The 17,303-nt window shown below is 40.5% G+C and overlaps 2 protein-coding genes across 13 annotated transcripts in view; one reads left to right on the top strand and one right to left on the bottom strand.

Moving 5' to 3' along the window:
* The window catches only part of CEP162 (centrosomal protein 162), a 44,193-nt gene extending 33,033 nt beyond the window's left edge, over positions 1 to 11,160 (top strand). For both annotated transcript variants that reach the window (XM_072333255.1, XM_072333256.1), the window contains 6 exons: positions 556 to 780; positions 2,143 to 2,813; positions 3,613 to 3,754; positions 5,345 to 5,443; positions 8,511 to 8,645; positions 9,839 to 11,160. In XM_072333255.1, coding sequence (XP_072189356.1) covers positions 556 to 780; positions 2,143 to 2,813; positions 3,613 to 3,754; positions 5,345 to 5,443; positions 8,511 to 8,645; positions 9,839 to 10,057 — 1,491 coding nt within the window. In that variant the 3' untranslated portion in view covers positions 10,058 to 11,160. The remainder of the gene's footprint in view (positions 1 to 555; positions 781 to 2,142; positions 2,814 to 3,612; positions 3,755 to 5,344; positions 5,444 to 8,510; positions 8,646 to 9,838) is intronic.
* Positions 11,161 to 13,878: 2,718 nt separating this feature from the next.
* The window catches only part of MRAP2 (melanocortin 2 receptor accessory protein 2), a 41,493-nt gene continuing 38,068 nt past the window's right edge, over positions 13,879 to 17,303 (bottom strand). For 10 of the 11 annotated variants that reach the window (XM_072333201.1, XM_072333202.1, XM_072333196.1 and 7 more), the window contains one exon: positions 14,204 to 14,885. In XM_072333201.1, the coding sequence (XP_072189302.1) occupies positions 14,492 to 14,885 (394 nt within the window). In that variant the 3' untranslated portion in view covers positions 14,204 to 14,491. Of the gene's footprint in view, positions 14,886 to 17,303 lie in introns of all 11 variants that reach the window. The other variant, XM_072333197.1, reaches the window with a different exon arrangement.

The raw sequence follows: 17,303 nt of genomic DNA, 5'->3' as shown, positions 1-17,303 counted from the left end.
GGAAAAGACCTTGAAGATCATCAAGTCCAACCGCAGCCTAACCAGTACCCCATCTCTAAAAAAAAAAAAAACAACAAAAAAACCAAAACAAAACAAAAAAAAACCTCTGCTAAATCATATCCCTGAGTACCACATCCAAACGGCTCTTAAACACATCCAGGGATGGCGATTCAACCACCTCCCTGGGGAGCCTATTCCAGTACCTAACCACCCTTTCTGTAAAGAAGTTCTTCCTAATATCCAACCTGAACTTGCCCTGGCGCAACTTGAGGCCATTTCCCCTCGTCCTGTCACTTGTCACTAGTGAGAAGAGACCTGCCCCACTCTCACTGTAAGAACCTTTCAGGTACTGGAAGACGGCAATAAGGTCTCCCCTCAGCCTCCTCTTCCTCAGACTAAAATCACTGTAACAAAAATTCTCAGATAAATGCATCTTGACTTGTTATTCTTCACCAAGCTTAATGGATCATATTTGTTAATGCTCTGTCACTTATATCAGTTCACTTTTCATTAGAACTTTCTTCTTTTTGACTTCTGCCCATTTTCTTCTAATAGATCAAAGAAATGGAAGGCATTCTAAAAAGACGTTACCCGAATTCTTTGCCTGCTTTGATTTATGCTGCTGCTGCTGCTGAGAAAACTGACGATCTTTCAGCTAAAACAAACACAATTGATTTTTTGGAAAGAAGAATAAAAAAGTTAGAAACGGAACTTGAGGGTAAAGATGATGAAGCTAAAACAAGTCTCCGTGCTATGGAACAACAATTTCAAAAGATAAAGGTAAAAGCTGGAGGCTTGTTGAGTAGTCTACAATGCAATTAGTGGTTGTAAGGCAGCTGGTCTCTACCAAAGACCAGTGGTGAGAACAGAAATCGACGACTGCACTGAAGGAAAAAGCATTTGAAGAATTTATCATCAGAATTTCAGTGGTTTTGGTGCATAGGTTATAAAGAGCATTTAAAATAGTACAACCAAGTATTAGAACTGAGAGAAGTTCCTGGGCCTAACTTTACTTGCTGTACACACTGTAGTGTGATTTCCTGCCCGCTGGGCATTTCTGCAGGAAACATCTGAATACGCTAAACATTTTACCCATAAAACGGTATGATAACAACTCTTTAAGAATTATTTTAGGAAGCACTGAAATCTGGCATTTCAGTTCATGGAAAGGTGAAGTGCATGGGTTCTTAATGAGCAGGAAAGTACTGCGCTGATGAATCAGTTGTTCCTCCTCTTGTTCATGTGAATCATAGGATAACAAGGGCTGGAAAAGACTGTGCACTGAGATCACCTAGTCCAACCACTGACCCATTACCACCGTGCCCATTAAACTATGTCCTTAAGTGCCACATCTACATGTTATTTGAATTCTTCCATGTGCAGTCATTCCACCACCTCCCCAGACAGTCTGTTCCAATGGCTCATCACTCTGAGAATAAATTTGTCCTAAGATCCAATATCCAACCAGAGTAACATGCTGTTTTCCTTAGAGGCTATCCAGTCCGAGTTAGATTTTTCCCAACTTATTACAGAGGAAAACTCTGTATCTCTGAATCAATACTTATGTGATTTAAATAAATAAGTGAAAGTAGAAGTCTGTCCCATTAGAATTGAAGATAATTTTAAAAACATGAAGTGCAGTTGTGAGAAATAAGATGATGTTTGCAAACACGGCAAATGTAATGGCAGTTTTAACAGAAAAAGAGATTTCTTGCTCTACGACAATAGAATGCTAATTTGCCTGAGTCAATATCATCTGAACAGAACAAAATTACCTAAAAATGAAATAGTTTCTTGCCAATTTAATTCTTTTTTTCCGTAGCAACTGTATTTGTTGTGGGTAGAGGATGAGTTCGTAGTAAATGTTTTGAGTAATTCTGTTCTACAGCAGACTTAGGTTCGCTTTGCATATATATGCGTGTTTTGTTGCTTTTGGGTTTTTTTTTGTTTTAAACTCATTAAACTTCACTAATTTCTGTACTGGATGAGTACCATAATTAGTAATACTTATTTGGTTCCTTACAAAATCTTGCTTCAGACTTGCAGCAAAGGTAAGAACAATAAAAGAAGCTAGTAATGTATAATTAAGGAAACTGCTTTTCTTCCCCCCCCTTAAATCCCGTTACCTCATCCGTTCTCCAGATGCAGTATGAGCAAAGACTTGTAGAGCTTGAGCAACTTCTCGCTTACAAATGGAAGAGTGAATCACCAAAACTTAACGGTGATAAAGCCAATTGTATTGAACTTGAACTGCAGCTTCAGAATCTTAAGAAGACCCATCAGATTACTGTTGAAAACCTCCAGACAGAAATTGAAAACCTCAAGAGTCAAAATTCCCAATTAAAACTCGGAAGTAAAAAGGATAATAAAGACTTACAGTCAGCAGATTGGCAAATGAAACAAGGTAACACAAAAGAGAAACTGCTGAAACTAAATCAAGAACTGATCGCCAAGAACAGAGAAATACAAGACCTTACAAAAACTGTAGAGAAACTTCAAAAAGAAAGGATGGCAATGTTGTCTGATAATAACTTGAGAAATAAAACTGATAATAAGGAAAACCGTCAAGAGAGCTTGAAAAACAATACCGTAGCAACAGAGAAAAGGAATTCCTGCAACAGCGAACCCTTGATAGGCATTTTTAACAATGACAAAATATACCAGCCACACGCCTTTTCTGACTCTAATGTCTTGGAAGTTCTGCAAGAAAATGCACGGCTGAAGGAGGAGGTGGAAAAATTGTCTCTGGAAATGAACCAGCAGAGGGTGAAGTCTCAGGCAACACTGGCTTATTCTGAAAATAATATACGAAGGTAAATAGCGGCTCAACGTGGTTATTTAAAAAGCTTCTTAGTTTAGCTGATGACTGATAAGTCATTATGTTCGTGTATGAGTGAAGCTACCTTATACTTGGGCAGTCTTCTCTGTAAATGTCATTTTTGTTCCTTTGATTTTTTTTCAAAATGGTGTACGGTCAGTTTTTCCTACAGGGAAACATGTATTAATCCTTTTTATCAGTGCTACAAGTTGTCATGGCTCTCAGTACTAAGATTTTAGTATTAATCATTGTATCCTAAATGCTTTGTATTGTATTCATATTTGGTGCATATACCATCCTTCAAACTGGTCTGTGCTTTCATTGGAAGTTACTTGACCAGCAGTAGAAACTTTGCCCTTCACATAGGTTAGCTCCCTTTCATATTCAAGGTAGAGGCAATAGGCACATTTAGATTACAATCCATTCTATTCTAAAATAAATACCTCAAATTGCACAGCTTAACCACGATTGAAAAGCATTGCTTTTCCTAAGAGGACCCTGATTCCATTGATTTTCATAAGAGGACCCTATAAAGATTACTGGTTGAGCTTTCAGTATTCTTACAGCTTCTAGTTAAATGAAATATATATCCAACACTGTAGGCTTCCCTCCCTGTCATCCCTCCAGGGCAGCAAAAGTACTGGTGGTGGTATCTCTTGCAACTTTTTATGTAATTTCTAATGCATGCTTGCTCTAATGTTTCTTCATATTTTATGTGTTCAAGTTAGAAAATTCACCTCGTTTTTGAAGAAATATCTGTAGTTGCTCTATACATCTATTTTTCTTCTGTCCAGGATACAGGAAGACACAGCAGAATATGTTGCAGCTCTGAAAGCTTCCCATCAAAGAGAAGTAGAGAAGATTCTTTCTCAGTACACAAAAGAGCATTCTGCTTCCAAAGTAGCTGAACTAAATGGCAGAATTTCAACGCAAGAGGTAAGGCATAGTGTATTCATTACACAAAGTCATTTGTTAAAATTGTTTGTTTCCAGATTGCTGTAACTTTTATTTTCAAGTAGGATGCATTGTTTCAGAAACAGATCTGTATCTCAGTACTCAGAATCTCCCAGTGTGGCTGATATGCAGAGAGACTTATGGGCCCATCTGGCTCAAGCTGGGACACTCCAAGCAGGTTGCTCAGGACTATGTCCAGGTGACTTCTGAAGAGCTCCATGTAAGAGGCTTCACAGCCTCTGGCCAGTCTGTGCCTGTTCTTAGTCACATGCATAGCACAGACGTGTTTCCTAATGTTGCAAAGGAATATCTTGTGTTTCAGTCTGTTCCATTTGCCTCCTGCCCTGCCACGGGGCACCACTATGCCAGAGCCCAACTCTCTCTTCTGTATGCACTTCCTTCAGGTATAAACTTCCAGGAGATTCCCTCTGCCCCAAGCCTCCTCTTCTCCAGCCTGAACTATCCTAGCTGTCACCTTTTCCTTCTAACAAAGATGATGCAATGCCTTCATCATCTTTAGTGGTCTTTTACAGGGATTTCTCTAGTCTATCGTGCCTTTCTCATACTGGGGAGCCCTGAACAGGACCCTAATACTCTAGGTGTGGCTTCACCAGTGTTGAGCAAAGGGAAAGGATCACTTCCTTTGACCTGCTGGTGACACTACTCCTAACGCAGCCCAGCATATACTAGTCACCTTGTGTTTAACTTGCTGTCCACCAGGATCCCAAGTTATTTTCTGCATAGCTGCTTTCCAACTGGTTGGCCCTCAACATGTCCTGGGGTTGGGGTTGTTCCAATCCCATGGGCAGGACTATTTGCGTTCCTCCATGAAGTGCCCATTTGGCCCATTTCTCCAGCCTGACCAGGTCACTTTATGAAAGCACAATCATCAGCCACTCAGTTTTGCATCACGTCAGCAAACTTGTGAAGAATTCTCTGCCTCATTGTCCAAGTAATTGAGGAAGATGTTGAGTGGGATTGGACCCAGTATTAGATTACCCTATTTACTGGTCCCCTACTAGACTTGGAGGATCCTGTATTCCACCATCACTGCTGCCATTGCTGTTGTTTACCTTCATATCCCCTGTGAGTCCCTTCTTGTTATTGAGTTTGAGACCCAATAGAGGATCTCTTCTAATCAGTTCCTCTCTTGCCTGGGAGAGGAAGTCATCATCAATGCTCTCCAGGCAGCTCCTGGATTGCTTTGTGCTACCCAGCAAATAGTGGGGTAACTGAAGGTGTCCATGAGGATCTGAGTCTGCAGTTATATTTGTAGAATAAAATCCGGGGGAAAACACACACGTGAATGAAGACAGAAAGTGCTAACAGATTCAAATTATCTTCAGATATATGGTTTTTTTAGCTGAGGAGATTGAATTGAAGAGTGAGACTTGTTTACATATGTTGTTTGACAACTGAGGTCACGTGAAAGTATTGTTAATATATGTTATGTATCACCTGTAATTACAGTGCTACCATACTGATTATATCACTGGCACGTTTTTCCTATATAGGTTTTCGTATGTTGTCACGAGAATGTATCAGTGAGAAATATTTTAAATCTTTTTACAGATTTTAATAAAACATCTGCAAGAACAAATCAGCGAACATCAGAGACATCAGGAAGCCCTGCTAGTTTCACAAATGCGAGAGGAATTCCTGCAAAAAGAGGTATGTTTAAATTTGGATTGAGAATACCTGATACCGATGATCATTTTTGTTCTCATTTTCATTCTTGTAATGAAAATGCCTCAAGTTGTATGTAGTTAAATAAGCTTTTGTAGCAGTATCTTTATCGGGGTCTCCTGCATCAATTATCATCTGAAAGTGCCATGTGTTTTTTTAGTATAAACAAGAAAACAGCAGAGTACAGTAGAGGGTGGAACTTCAGGGAGGTGGTTGAATCACCATCCCTGGATGTGTTTAAGAGCCTTTTGGTTGTGGTGCTCAGGATATGATTTAGCAGAAGGTTGTGTTAGAGTTAGGGTACTGGTTAGGCTGTGGTTGGACTTGATGATCTTCAAGGTCTTTTCCAACCTGGGTAGTTCTATGATTCTCTGATTTAATCTCTCCTTCTTAAAATTAGTTAGGAATATAAATTGCTGAGTAAGGGGAAATACTGGCCATAGGTGGACGGTTGGACTGGATGATCTTGAAGGTCTTTTCCAGTCTTGGTGATTCTGTGATTCAAAGTTAGATCAAGCATTTGTAAGCTCTTCTTTGGGAGTTGTGATGGGTACTAAATAGAGCACAGGACTTTCTCTTCTTCAAGAGGATATTTTATTACCAATTTCAAAATTTTTGGTAGAGTAAAGCCTTCTTATTTTCATCCTTCGTTCAGATGAAAGATTGATTCACAGATTGATTTATCCTGTTATCTTCTGGAGTTTTGTATGCTGATATCTAAGAAATCTGAGGTTATCGTGATAAGTTTAGTTGTAACCTTTCTTCTGAAACTGACTTCCTGTGTTTTGTGAGAGGTATTCAGTTTTTTCCTAATCTTCTACTATTATTAATAGCACATGGTGTATAAAGATCACACTCGTTTGTGATTTCATTTGGTGATTAACGCTGTAAAATTCCTGTCTGTGTTTAGATCAACTTTTATTTTTTACTTGTTGGCCGCGTTTGTCTGGCTCTGGAAATGCTGACAAATTTACTTCTCTCACCTCTTCTTAAGGAGATTGACATCTTGAGTACCGTGTCCACTCTTAACTTCCCTTTCCTTTCCTTTGTTTAATGTATGCTGCTGGTTTTCACCTCATTTTGACAATGCAGCAGCCAACCTACAGGAGTTGCAGAAAAGGAGAATTCTTTTCAATACAGGATTGAGAAAACTTCAGGTGTTCTGTCTTGTTTTCTGTTCTGATTTAGAAGAAAAGAAAGGAATTTCATTATGTTTTTAGTACATCCGTGATACCATTAATCTTTATCTCAAAAAACTCATTCAGTATTGATTTTAGTCATGCAAAATTCCACTTCTGCTGTGAAGCCTTTATAGAAAAGTGAGCGTTTGTAAAGATCTTTCATCGAACAAACTCCATGCTTGCAAAATAGACTCAGAGTTTGTGCTTATGTTATGAATGTAGTGATAGATGTTTTCTTTTGCTACAAATCTTGTTTCATGCCAATGATTTCAGTGTGTATATAGAATGCTTCAGGACACAGTGGGAGTACAGTGAGACAAATGTTATTCCGTAGATATGTTCCTTGCTTGCTTGCTTTAAGGATTATTGATGGTGCTGGTTAAAAGAGGGTGATCCTCGTAGCTGAGCTGTATTTTTCAGGTTGAGTTTCAGGTGCCGATGTTTAAGAAAATATAGTGGAGTGCCTTTGCTACAAAAATCAGTGTAGGACTGTGCAAAAAGTCATGTCAAAGCTAAGTCTTGCTTTCACCTTCTCCCATGACTGCTTTATTTATGCTGCTTTGAAAATACATTTTAAGCGTTAAATGGTTCAGTAAATTATGCTGGCAAATGAAAGCAACTAAAACTTGAGATGTAGGAAGTCATGATGGAAATGCCAGCAATTCTGCCTAACACAGCTGAGATTCCTTTCTCAAAGAGAGGAGGAAACCCTCCCACTTGTGTTCTGAGGTTTGCTGCAAGATTGTTGCATGAATACTAATTGCAGAAATGCTGTTCAGGGATGTGTTCTATAACTATACCCTTCTTCTAACAGCCTCCACACAGGAGAATTCTGTGCTTAACAAATAGCTCGATTGCTGGCAAAATGCACGGAGCCCATTTATTCTTGAGGGGCGTTTTTCCCTAATCACGTATCTCCCCCATGAATTCTGTGTTGAGTGATGTGCTGGAAGTCACCCTTCAGCTCTTTCCTTCACTAGAATAGCTTAGCAGACAAGCAGCAGTGACTCATTTTCAGAGATCCTATGAAAATATTGAGACTTGTGCTCCTCTGACAAATTTGGGTAAAAATGGCCTGCAGGATCACTGCTTGGATTTGGCAGCAGAGAGACAAGGACAGCATAATGCTTGGTGGGGGTTTAGAGCTCAGATACTGGATAAAAGGAACTGAGGTTTATGGTAAAAGACAGAGGCAGCAATGTTTTCACTTCAGTTTACTTGCACACAGTAAGAGTGCGACAACACACCAAAATGCCTTAGAATGTTAAATGAAGAAATACCGCGTTCCTTAAAACAGGAAAAGTATGAGAATAAACCAATGGAGCTTTATAAGAAAACTTACCCAGATTTCTGGAGGCTTAGGAAATCAGTTACAGGCCATCGCTGAGTTGATTTCACCCACCAGTTGTTAGACCAAAGGGGTTGGTAACACTCGTGTTAGCAATGTGTCTTTTCTCAATGTATTCTGTAGAAATGAGCTTCACTGATGCGTTTTGTATTTGATCTTCATCCAGTGAGTGTGAGGAGAAGAGATAGTGTCAGAGCATTGAATCATCATATTTTCTATTAATTTTTGAGTATGTTTAAGAAGTACAAAAATTGACTGAATAAGCACTTCATGATGGATTATGAACAGGATAGGATTTATCAAAGAGGACCAGACTTTCCTATCTTCAGGCGTCTTTGTACAAATGAAAGATCCTAATCTAAGTCCTCGAGCCTTTTCTAAGCTTTAGAATAAGGGAGATTTCTCTTTCAAGTTTTCCCTTCTGCACCTTATGAATAGAGTGATTGAACAACACAAACAAACTTTGGAAGGCATCTGTTTTAACACTATGATAACAATTTTCATCAATTATCTCAAACTTCAGGTGGCAAAATTGTTGGAAGAATTGAGAGAGGCCAAGGAAAGCCAGAGTCCTGAAATGAAACATTTCTTGTGCCTGGAAAAGAAAATCAAGCATATTGAGACCCGCCACGCAGTAAGAGAACAAGAACTTCAAAAGGTTGGTGTTTCTACCCCTCAAGAAATTCACTTTTACATACAGAATTGCTGATGATAGAAAACTTCCAGACATTTCTATATCAGGTACTTGATTTCCTTCCAACAAAGGATCTGTGTCTATTAAGTAGCCTGTAGGTTGGGAATCTGCCGTTGCTGATGACTTTGCTTTTGTTTGCATTCTGTCCTACCAGGCACTTGTAATGCAGTTCCTTTTTTACACTATTCATTTGTTTTGTATATTCTGATAATTGACAGAAATGGTAGGAAATTAGCAGCTGCTGCCTAGTCTGCAATCCGTCTCCACTGAAATCCTTACATGACCCATAATATTGACTGAGATGTTTTGTAATGTTTTTTTAAGAAGTTGAAATAATACCTTATAACGCAATCTCCACTAAGTAGTGTCATCTGTCCTGCTGTTACAGCCTTGCTGTGCATTCAGCTTTAGGTTTTGTTTGTCCTAATTCTGTAGTCTAACTCATCTGCAGTGGGGCAACAGAAAGTCCCCGAACTGAACAGTAACAAACTGAGCAGCGTAGAGAAAGACTGCTGAACTAGGAAACTACAAGTGGCCTTTAAGCGATTGAGCTTCCTTTACCAAGCTGTTCCTAGTGGGAGGCAGATTCTGATCTCCTGTGATTGTTTTGGGTAATCTCATAGGATTGTGCTATGGATTCATGAGAACCTTGGAACTGCAGCAGCCTCAGGCCTTCATATGGGATATTTTCTGATAATTCCTACAACTGGTGGCTTTTAAAAGCACTTTAGTAGCAGCGAACATGCATATAATTCAGCTTCTGTTTTTCTGTTGCAGTGTTCTTTTAATTAACGCGTTTAAATGGCAATTCAGAAAGTCATTTTGATTACAAAAGGCTTTATGCTGTGTGCTCAGCTTTGTTGTACGTATTCAAACTTTTAATTGCTGCATTGGAGAGGATAAAAGTCAAATTCTTCTGAGTATCATTAGTCAATAAAGGCTTCTCCTCTTCTGTCATCAGTGCAGATATTTAAAGCCATTTATTGCTACGAGGACAATTTTGGTAATATTTAGAACAAACTGTTCCCATTTAACATCAGCACTGGGCTTTGAGAGCCTAAGCACCAAATATAATTAAGTGGATTATTTTTGCAGAGGGGCAGGCCTGACGGTATTTGACTGCCCAATCCCCATGCTGACTTGCTTGTAATTCACAGGCAGCACAACTAACTCAGCACATTACTGAAGGAAGGCAAAGCCGTGAAGCTGAGAGGTGGCGTAAGCTTGCACAGCGGAAGAATGAAGAGCTGGAGAGATTTCGAGTGGAATTGGATTCAATATTGGATGTTTTACGGGAACTGCAGAAACAGGGGGTTGTCATTCCGGCACCGAATTCCAATGGGTTCAATGTAACAGAAAACTGTTGGAAGACGTGATTAGATGTTATGAGTGGTGTCACAGGAGCAAGAGTTGAATGTTTCAATGTATAGATAGAAGGCTGGGATGTGCTCCTGTAATTCTGTGCATTCTACACTGTATTTTGTATCATTGGTTTTGTGTTATGGAGCTAAGATTTAAGTCAAAAGTGAAATTGTTCAGGGTTGTATGTGTTTATGGCATGCTTTGTTAGGGAGCAGCAGTAAACCATGTGTTTTGACTTAGAGAAGCGTGTGTGTGAGCATGCAGAAAGCGCAAATAGTACCAATTATGCCAGACAGGCACAGGCAGTAATTAATAGTGCAAGATTTTTTTGACTACACACATTCAAATTACATATGTCTATATGCATGTGTTTGTATATATAGGTATATATGTATAAAGGTGGCAAAGTATTACTATATTAATTCTGGGTGAAAATAACTATAGATATTTTCTCCTCAGATGATGAAGTGTTTGCCCAGGCTTGTCCACTGCCCAGTAATGACCAAACAACGGTGCACTGTTAACCCCATCGGGGTTAATCAGGGCATGGGGTGCAGTGCTGTGCCTGCTCAACTTATGGCAAAGAGCTTTTGCAGTGTGATACGTTGAACAGTGAAAAATACACAGCCACGCTCTCCATTCTGATAAAGGGATTTGGGAATAGGTTTCAAGATTGCCAAAAAGTTATCCTTCCTTTGGTATCTTTGTGACTTCGTTTCAGTCAACATGAATTCATGACCTGCAGATTTTCAAATGGAATCTACAAAGTTGCAAGCAGATATTCAGCCCACAAATCTGATCATGTCTCTCTAGTAGATTTCTATAAGGCATTCTTCTCTTACCAGATAGAAATACCCTTCACTAAACAATCTGCCTTGCTTGTGTCATTGCTGTTTGGCAGTAAGCGTGTTTGTGAAGAACTGTTTCCAAGGACAAAGCACAGGAGGAGTAAAATAACATCAGAAGTCAATGCAGGGTGCCCTGAGAGCTCACTAAGAATTGAAACCACTACCATCAAACAAGGCTTTTGCATTAGTTTTGCAAAAACAAGGTCAGTTATCCCACTGTTTTTATGGTTCTGTGGCTCTCTTGTTTTATGTTTTAATAAAACATATTAAAAATTAAAACGCTGTGTTACATATTCACTATAGTGTATATTTTCTGTAATGCCTTCTAGTTTATTATGTCAGCCCACGAGGTGGATGGTGGTGGGATGGCAGTAGAGGTTGAACCTGGTACGTGTTGTTGCCATGTGATGGATGGCAGCAGAGGGGCAACGTGACACAATGGCAGCTGACATGGAAGTGCACATGGATGAAATGAAGGTGTGGCATTGAATCCCTCCATGCAGAAAAAAAATGGCAGGTCATCCCCCAGCCTGTATTGGTGCAAAATTTTCACCTTGTGACCAGCTACTGGTGTGCTACAGATACATGTAACCTTTCATACTGTTAGCTACCTGCAAGGAAGCAACCATCCACCTACTACTGCTATTTCCCCACTAAACCATGTCCCTTAGTGTGAAATAGCCATTCAGCCAGTTGAGATCAGCTGTTCTGATTCTGTTCCTTCCCCCCCCTCCCCCCACACACAGCTCCTTTCCTGGTACAAAACAAGAAGCTGAGAAAACCCAAACAGGCTTGGTTCTGTACAGCACTGATTGATAGGCAACAACTAGAAACACCAGCATGTTGTCACCGTTGTTTTTCTGCTAAAACCAAAGCATAGCATCATACCAGACACTATGAAGAAAAACAACTCTGTCCTAGTGGAATCATTAAGTTGCGACGACTCCTTCTGCATGATGACCCTTCTCAAAACGATTTCCTTTGCCCGGTGCTGACTTTCTGGGAAAAGATGCTCTTTTCTTTATAAAAAAACACCACCCACACAAAGTTGATTATTCTACCAACACATTTCCCTGTCTGAAAAACATCTTGTCAGTTAGTAAGAAGGAAGAAGAAAGTAAGAATGGTTTCAGAATGAGCACTCCAGAGGACTGTAGGAAGTTTCTGCGTTGTCTTTTTGTTGCGCTGATGTAGAAGCAAAAAGCTGAATCGAGTTGTATTGGTGTCACGGTGCTTCTGAAGTCACACAAGAGCTGTGCAGGGCTCAGGCTGCCAGGCTGTTCTGCTGCAAAAAGGAGCGTGAGGGCATTGCAAAGACAGAAGAGGGGCAAGATGAAAAGGCAGAGTAACAGAAGCAGGAACTGAATGCTTAATTACCCCTGCACGGTTAACCTGTGCTTCAGAAGGACACCAGGAGTGCAATTTTAGACGTGTAGTAAGCTCAATTGGTGTCAGCCCTTGATCATTTGATTAAGTACCTTTCATCCAAGCATTGTGTCACGTGGACAGTTTTCTCTCCAGAAGTAGCAGTTCTGCACCTCAGATTTGAAGTTTTCAGGTGGGAGAAGAAAAGCTTCAGTTGTTGGACTACAGCAAAGAGCAAGATTTGCTTTTACCAGGGCGAAGCCTGCATGACTGATAAGTAGTTTTAAATGCTTTCAAAGTAGCTTCATTTCTCAGTAGCCAAAGAGATGGATAATTCCTTTTGCACAGGTTTTTCCTTACTTAAGCAGCGTTTCTGTTTTCTAGCACGACAAACAATATATCAAATATCACTGAAAGCAGCTCACTCATCCAGAAAAAAAGGCAACAAAAGCTGCATTTAGCAAGAACTCTACCACATTTGAGCTTTGGTTCAGACAAAAGCCTTACCATTAGGCAGCAGAGACACTTGGGCACCCTCAGGGGGAAGCAGGGCTGCATTTGGAAGGCGGTGGTTTGCCCTCAGGTGGTGGAGTGAAGGTGAATTTCAGTGCTGAACCACCTAGGGTTTCTCTGCAGAGGAGGTGATAGGTTGCCCTAGTGAAGTTGATTTTGTCAAGTTGAGTTTCCTACCATGTACGCAGACTACAATGAAAAGTTTTAGCTTCATCCAAAACTTCACTTCAAAGTATTTGGGATCCAAAGAATCACAATCTTGGCAGACTTTCTGGCTTCGATGGAGAACACTTATTTAAGAAGAGCTGTGTAAGGGAGATGGATAGAACAATTTGTGCCATGATACCTTATGAATACATGAAGTATCAGGGCTGTCAGCGCAGGGCCCAAGCAGTAGGCTGTTCCAAAAGCTAAAAAACACTGAGGAAAAGCTAAGGAAAGGAACAAGAATTAATCTGGGGGGAAAAAGAAGGGGAGCTCACAGCTACAGCTTTTACACTCCTGGGCAAATGGAAGCCTCTTCTGCACTGCAAGCTGCCCTCACCAGCTCAGGCTGCCCAGAGCCCCATCCAACCAGGCCTTGGGCACCTCCAGGGATGGGGCACCCACAGCTCTCTGGGCAGCTGTGCTCATCCAGCACCTCACTGCCCTCTGAGTGAAGAACCTTCTGACATCAAAAAGAATTTAATTCATTTGAATGTCTCTAACCAACCAATCCGAAGGCCACTGCAACGTTTTCACTGGGACAAAAAGGTGTCACAAAAAAGCAGATTACTTCCAACTTTACTGCTTCTGTGCCCAGTGTGCTTGCTCTAAAACCATTTGGCTGTTAGTTAAAAAAGGGAAGTTCCTAGAGCAGAAAAGCAGGTGAAGGCAAAATAAGCAAAGCGCAACTTACACGCAAGTAAGTGGTGGTGGTGGCATGTTAACTCTATTGGCATCGGATGAATATTTTTCATCCCATTTCCTGTGATTTAGCAATTGAATTCTGCACTTAATCAAACTCGAATCTCACATCAACAGTAAAAATGACATTAAGGTGCGTAGAACAGTGAGTTCAAGGCATCACTGAGCAACTGACAGAAGGTTAGACTGAAGTACTGTAACTACAGGCCTCAATTTGCTTTATGTAGGCAGCAGCAAGTGCTGGCATCAATTTGTAAACACTGTTACTGATCCATTCAAGATTCAAGGTATATCCTCTGGAAGCTTGCACCTTGGGTCTCACCTGCACCTAGAAGCAGGTAGGACTTAGAAGCAGGTGGTAATACCATGCAGGTGTCCATTCTGCTGCTCTGTTTCAGATGTCCTTCTGGGATTGGCAGAAGCTGCTCCCCAAGGCTGCCCACTTGCTTCAGTTTCAGTTTGGGGTTACAGTTTCCTTGGTCATCCCCAAAAGCAGCCTCTGGCTTTCACAGTCCCCACAGATTATGGCATCGTCAGAGCATGGAGGTAGGCAGTCATTTAAAACCAAAACAACACCAAAATACCAAACCACCCCACAAGAAGAAAACCTAACACTGGACAAAAGGTTTAGACCACAGGAAGCACTGGAATTAAGCATTTAGTGTTTTAATTATCGCATGGACCGTCCTGTCAGCACAGCCATTCTTACATACCATAAAAAAAGCACATGCCTGAAATACCTTCTATCAAAATAGCCAGAAGGTGGAGAAGGGCTTCCAACTGGATAAAACAAGGAAGTTTTACCTTCAGGAATTTTCAGTCAAGGATCCGATGAGAAGATTGCGTGGCCATTTTGCTTTCTAAAACTCTGGGTGGCTCTGAGATGAGCAGATCGTCCTCACCGAGCGAAGGATTCTGCTCAGTGTTCACGAAGTTAGGAATGTTAAATTTGGCAAGACAATTTAGGTCCTCCTCTAACGTTCCACTGCTCCTGGAAACTTCCTGGAAGTGGATATTACTCTCCAGATCTGGACCTTTCTGACTCTGTTGCGCTTTGTCAAGGTGTTCCACTTCGTTAATGCAGAAATGGAAAAGCGACCGAGACTCTTCAGCTATTTGACGAGAAAAGACCCTCTCCGACTCCAAAGGTCTTCCAAAATCTGCCACAAAGCTATTCATCCGAAACCTTTTTTCAGAAGATTCTGTATTTCTAGGGAAAATAAAAGTACAGTGAGACTATGAATTTAGAATTATTGGCATTCTTAGCAGCATGTCTGGTTTCAGCAGCCATTATGACTAGGAAGAAAGAAGACCCTTCAGCTCATCTACAAGAGCAACAAGCCAGCGCTGTTTATCATTTTCCACTGAAGCTACTTTCAGCCTCGATTTTGAGTAGTAATTTTCCATTGGAATAAGTTACCAATGCCAGCACCCTTTAATGGCCCTTCTAGTCATCAGTTTAATTCAATAACCAGCTCACGCCATTGAGTGAGCTCAGAACTACTCTATAGAATTTCCTCTCAGGGCAAGCAGTAGAGGTTTAAAATAAAGGTTTCATAGAATACTGTGGGAATCATCTTTGATAACGAGAACCTCTCAGAGACATAGGCAACACTGCTGTCACTAAAGACATAATTTGGGTGGTTGATTGTCTAGATATCAAACCATCTTTCACACTGATCTCGGCCACTGACATTCAGATTTCCATATTAGAAGAGTGCTGTAAGGACTCAATGGCTTAAATATTCCGAAACATAGCACAGGAAAGACTTCTTGACATCTCTCTTTTCTGGAAGTGTTAGTGCAGAACAGCTGCAGTCTGCATAGGTTTGTGAGAAGCCATCAACAGCTGGGGCTGAGGAAAGCTGGAGGTAGAAGATGGAGCTTTACAGACAGCAATGCTTTCTTTGTCAGCCTGGCTTCATATGCTGTCATCACCAAAAGTGAGTTATTTGCATCTGAAAGGCGGTAAAGGCTTTCTGAGATGAGCAGAGAAAAATTTAAACATTCTCAGGATATAACTATTTTGCCAAGTAAGCATTGCTAAATTACACCATTTCTATGTGAACAAGTAGCAGATGCCACGGAAGCCAGATATCTGGACTCCTAAAGATGCATGCAACACTTACAAAGAAACACTAACCAAACACTCCAGAGTCTGCTGGAAGAGTTAAATGCTTACAGGCTTCTGAAAGCCTCATCTGGCACGTTCATAAATCTACCCTTAAAGCCTTCATGCTCAGAGGATGTTCACTGTCAGTCTTTCACTCAGATCCCTCCCACCAAGCGCTAATTTACTTTCATTACGTGATGTGAGAATTAAAGCCTAACAAAAGCAGTTACGCTAGATGCCAAATCAAAACAGCACTCTAGCTGGTGGAAACTGTTGGTTCATTCTGCATTTCAAAGTGAAGCATGTAGAAGTAGCATAACTAATGCAAGACACCGGAGTAGATAAAAATCTACTGTAGACACAGCAGGAATCAAACTGGACAGAATAATGCTGCAGTAACCTTTGGAACAGATGACTGCAGTTATGTATTTATAAAGCACCACTCTGAATGTGAGTTGCTTCTGTGGTTTTGTGACAAAGCAGAGCTGGCAAGCACATTAAGAAGAAACATTACAAGCTTATAAACAAATAAGCTACGAAGAAAGCAAGTTCATAGTTATAGAAATTCCTTTATGACCCTGAAAGCTGTGAAGGAGCAAAGGCTCACTGCACAGAAGAGCACCCAGGGCTGGCAACAGCAGCATGATCTCAGTGGGTGAATAGAAAATGCAGATAAACTTTAAAATGACCAAAGTTTTGAGAACTTATTATAGAGCATAATCCTGTAAGGAACACATTGTTTGGTATATCGGTATCTCTTGAGATTCTGAAATTCACATATGCTATCCCTTCTGTATTGTGGAGAATATATAGTTTTTAACTGGACTAGAAACATAGTCCTTTCCCATTACAGTACCCAAACATATGTCAGTGTGTTCTATTCAGAAGGCTCATAAAACAAGAAAAGCAGTCTCAGATCCCAGGTTTATATCTGGAGGACCACAGCAGTGAGAACAACTACTTGGGCACCAAATCCCTAATGAACATTTGGGCAAAAAAGGACTCTGAGTCCCAGAAGTTGTCAGCAAGAGCAGGACGGTGAATACCAGCCATCTTGAGCATCAAATGTACTGAAAACCACTCAAAATGAGCAGCTGCCAATGAACAACACAGGGAAGTAAGATCCCTTCCAGGAATTTTCCAGCCTGCGATGCCAGTCTCCACTTGCTAGATGCAGTATTAAGCAGATACATAGAAAAAATGCTGTTTATTTTTTGCACAAGCAGGTATTGTGCACCTACTAATGCAAGTGAACAAAAGAAAAGTGCTAAAGGTGTCGTTCCTGTCACTAATTACATTTCTGCCTCTCATGCCCCGAACCTTTCCCCTGGGCTGAGGATGTATCCAAACTTGAACATCTTGTATAATTTTAAGAAAAGTATGCTATCATAGCCCTTTATATTGAGCCAAGAAAAGCCTATTACTAGAAAAGTCAGAGTATTCTATTTTGGATCCATCCATCTGAATCTAGTTACATTTATCTCTCACATTAATATTACTTTAAAGAACTGCCAA

The sequence above is a fragment of the Excalfactoria chinensis genome, chromosome 3 (assembly GCF_039878825.1).
Source record: "Excalfactoria chinensis isolate bCotChi1 chromosome 3, bCotChi1.hap2, whole genome shotgun sequence".
Lineage (NCBI taxonomy): Eukaryota > Metazoa > Chordata > Aves > Galliformes > Phasianidae > Excalfactoria > Excalfactoria chinensis.
Note: the sequence above shows the minus strand (reverse complement) of the source record. Positions and strands in the feature narration are given on the sequence as shown.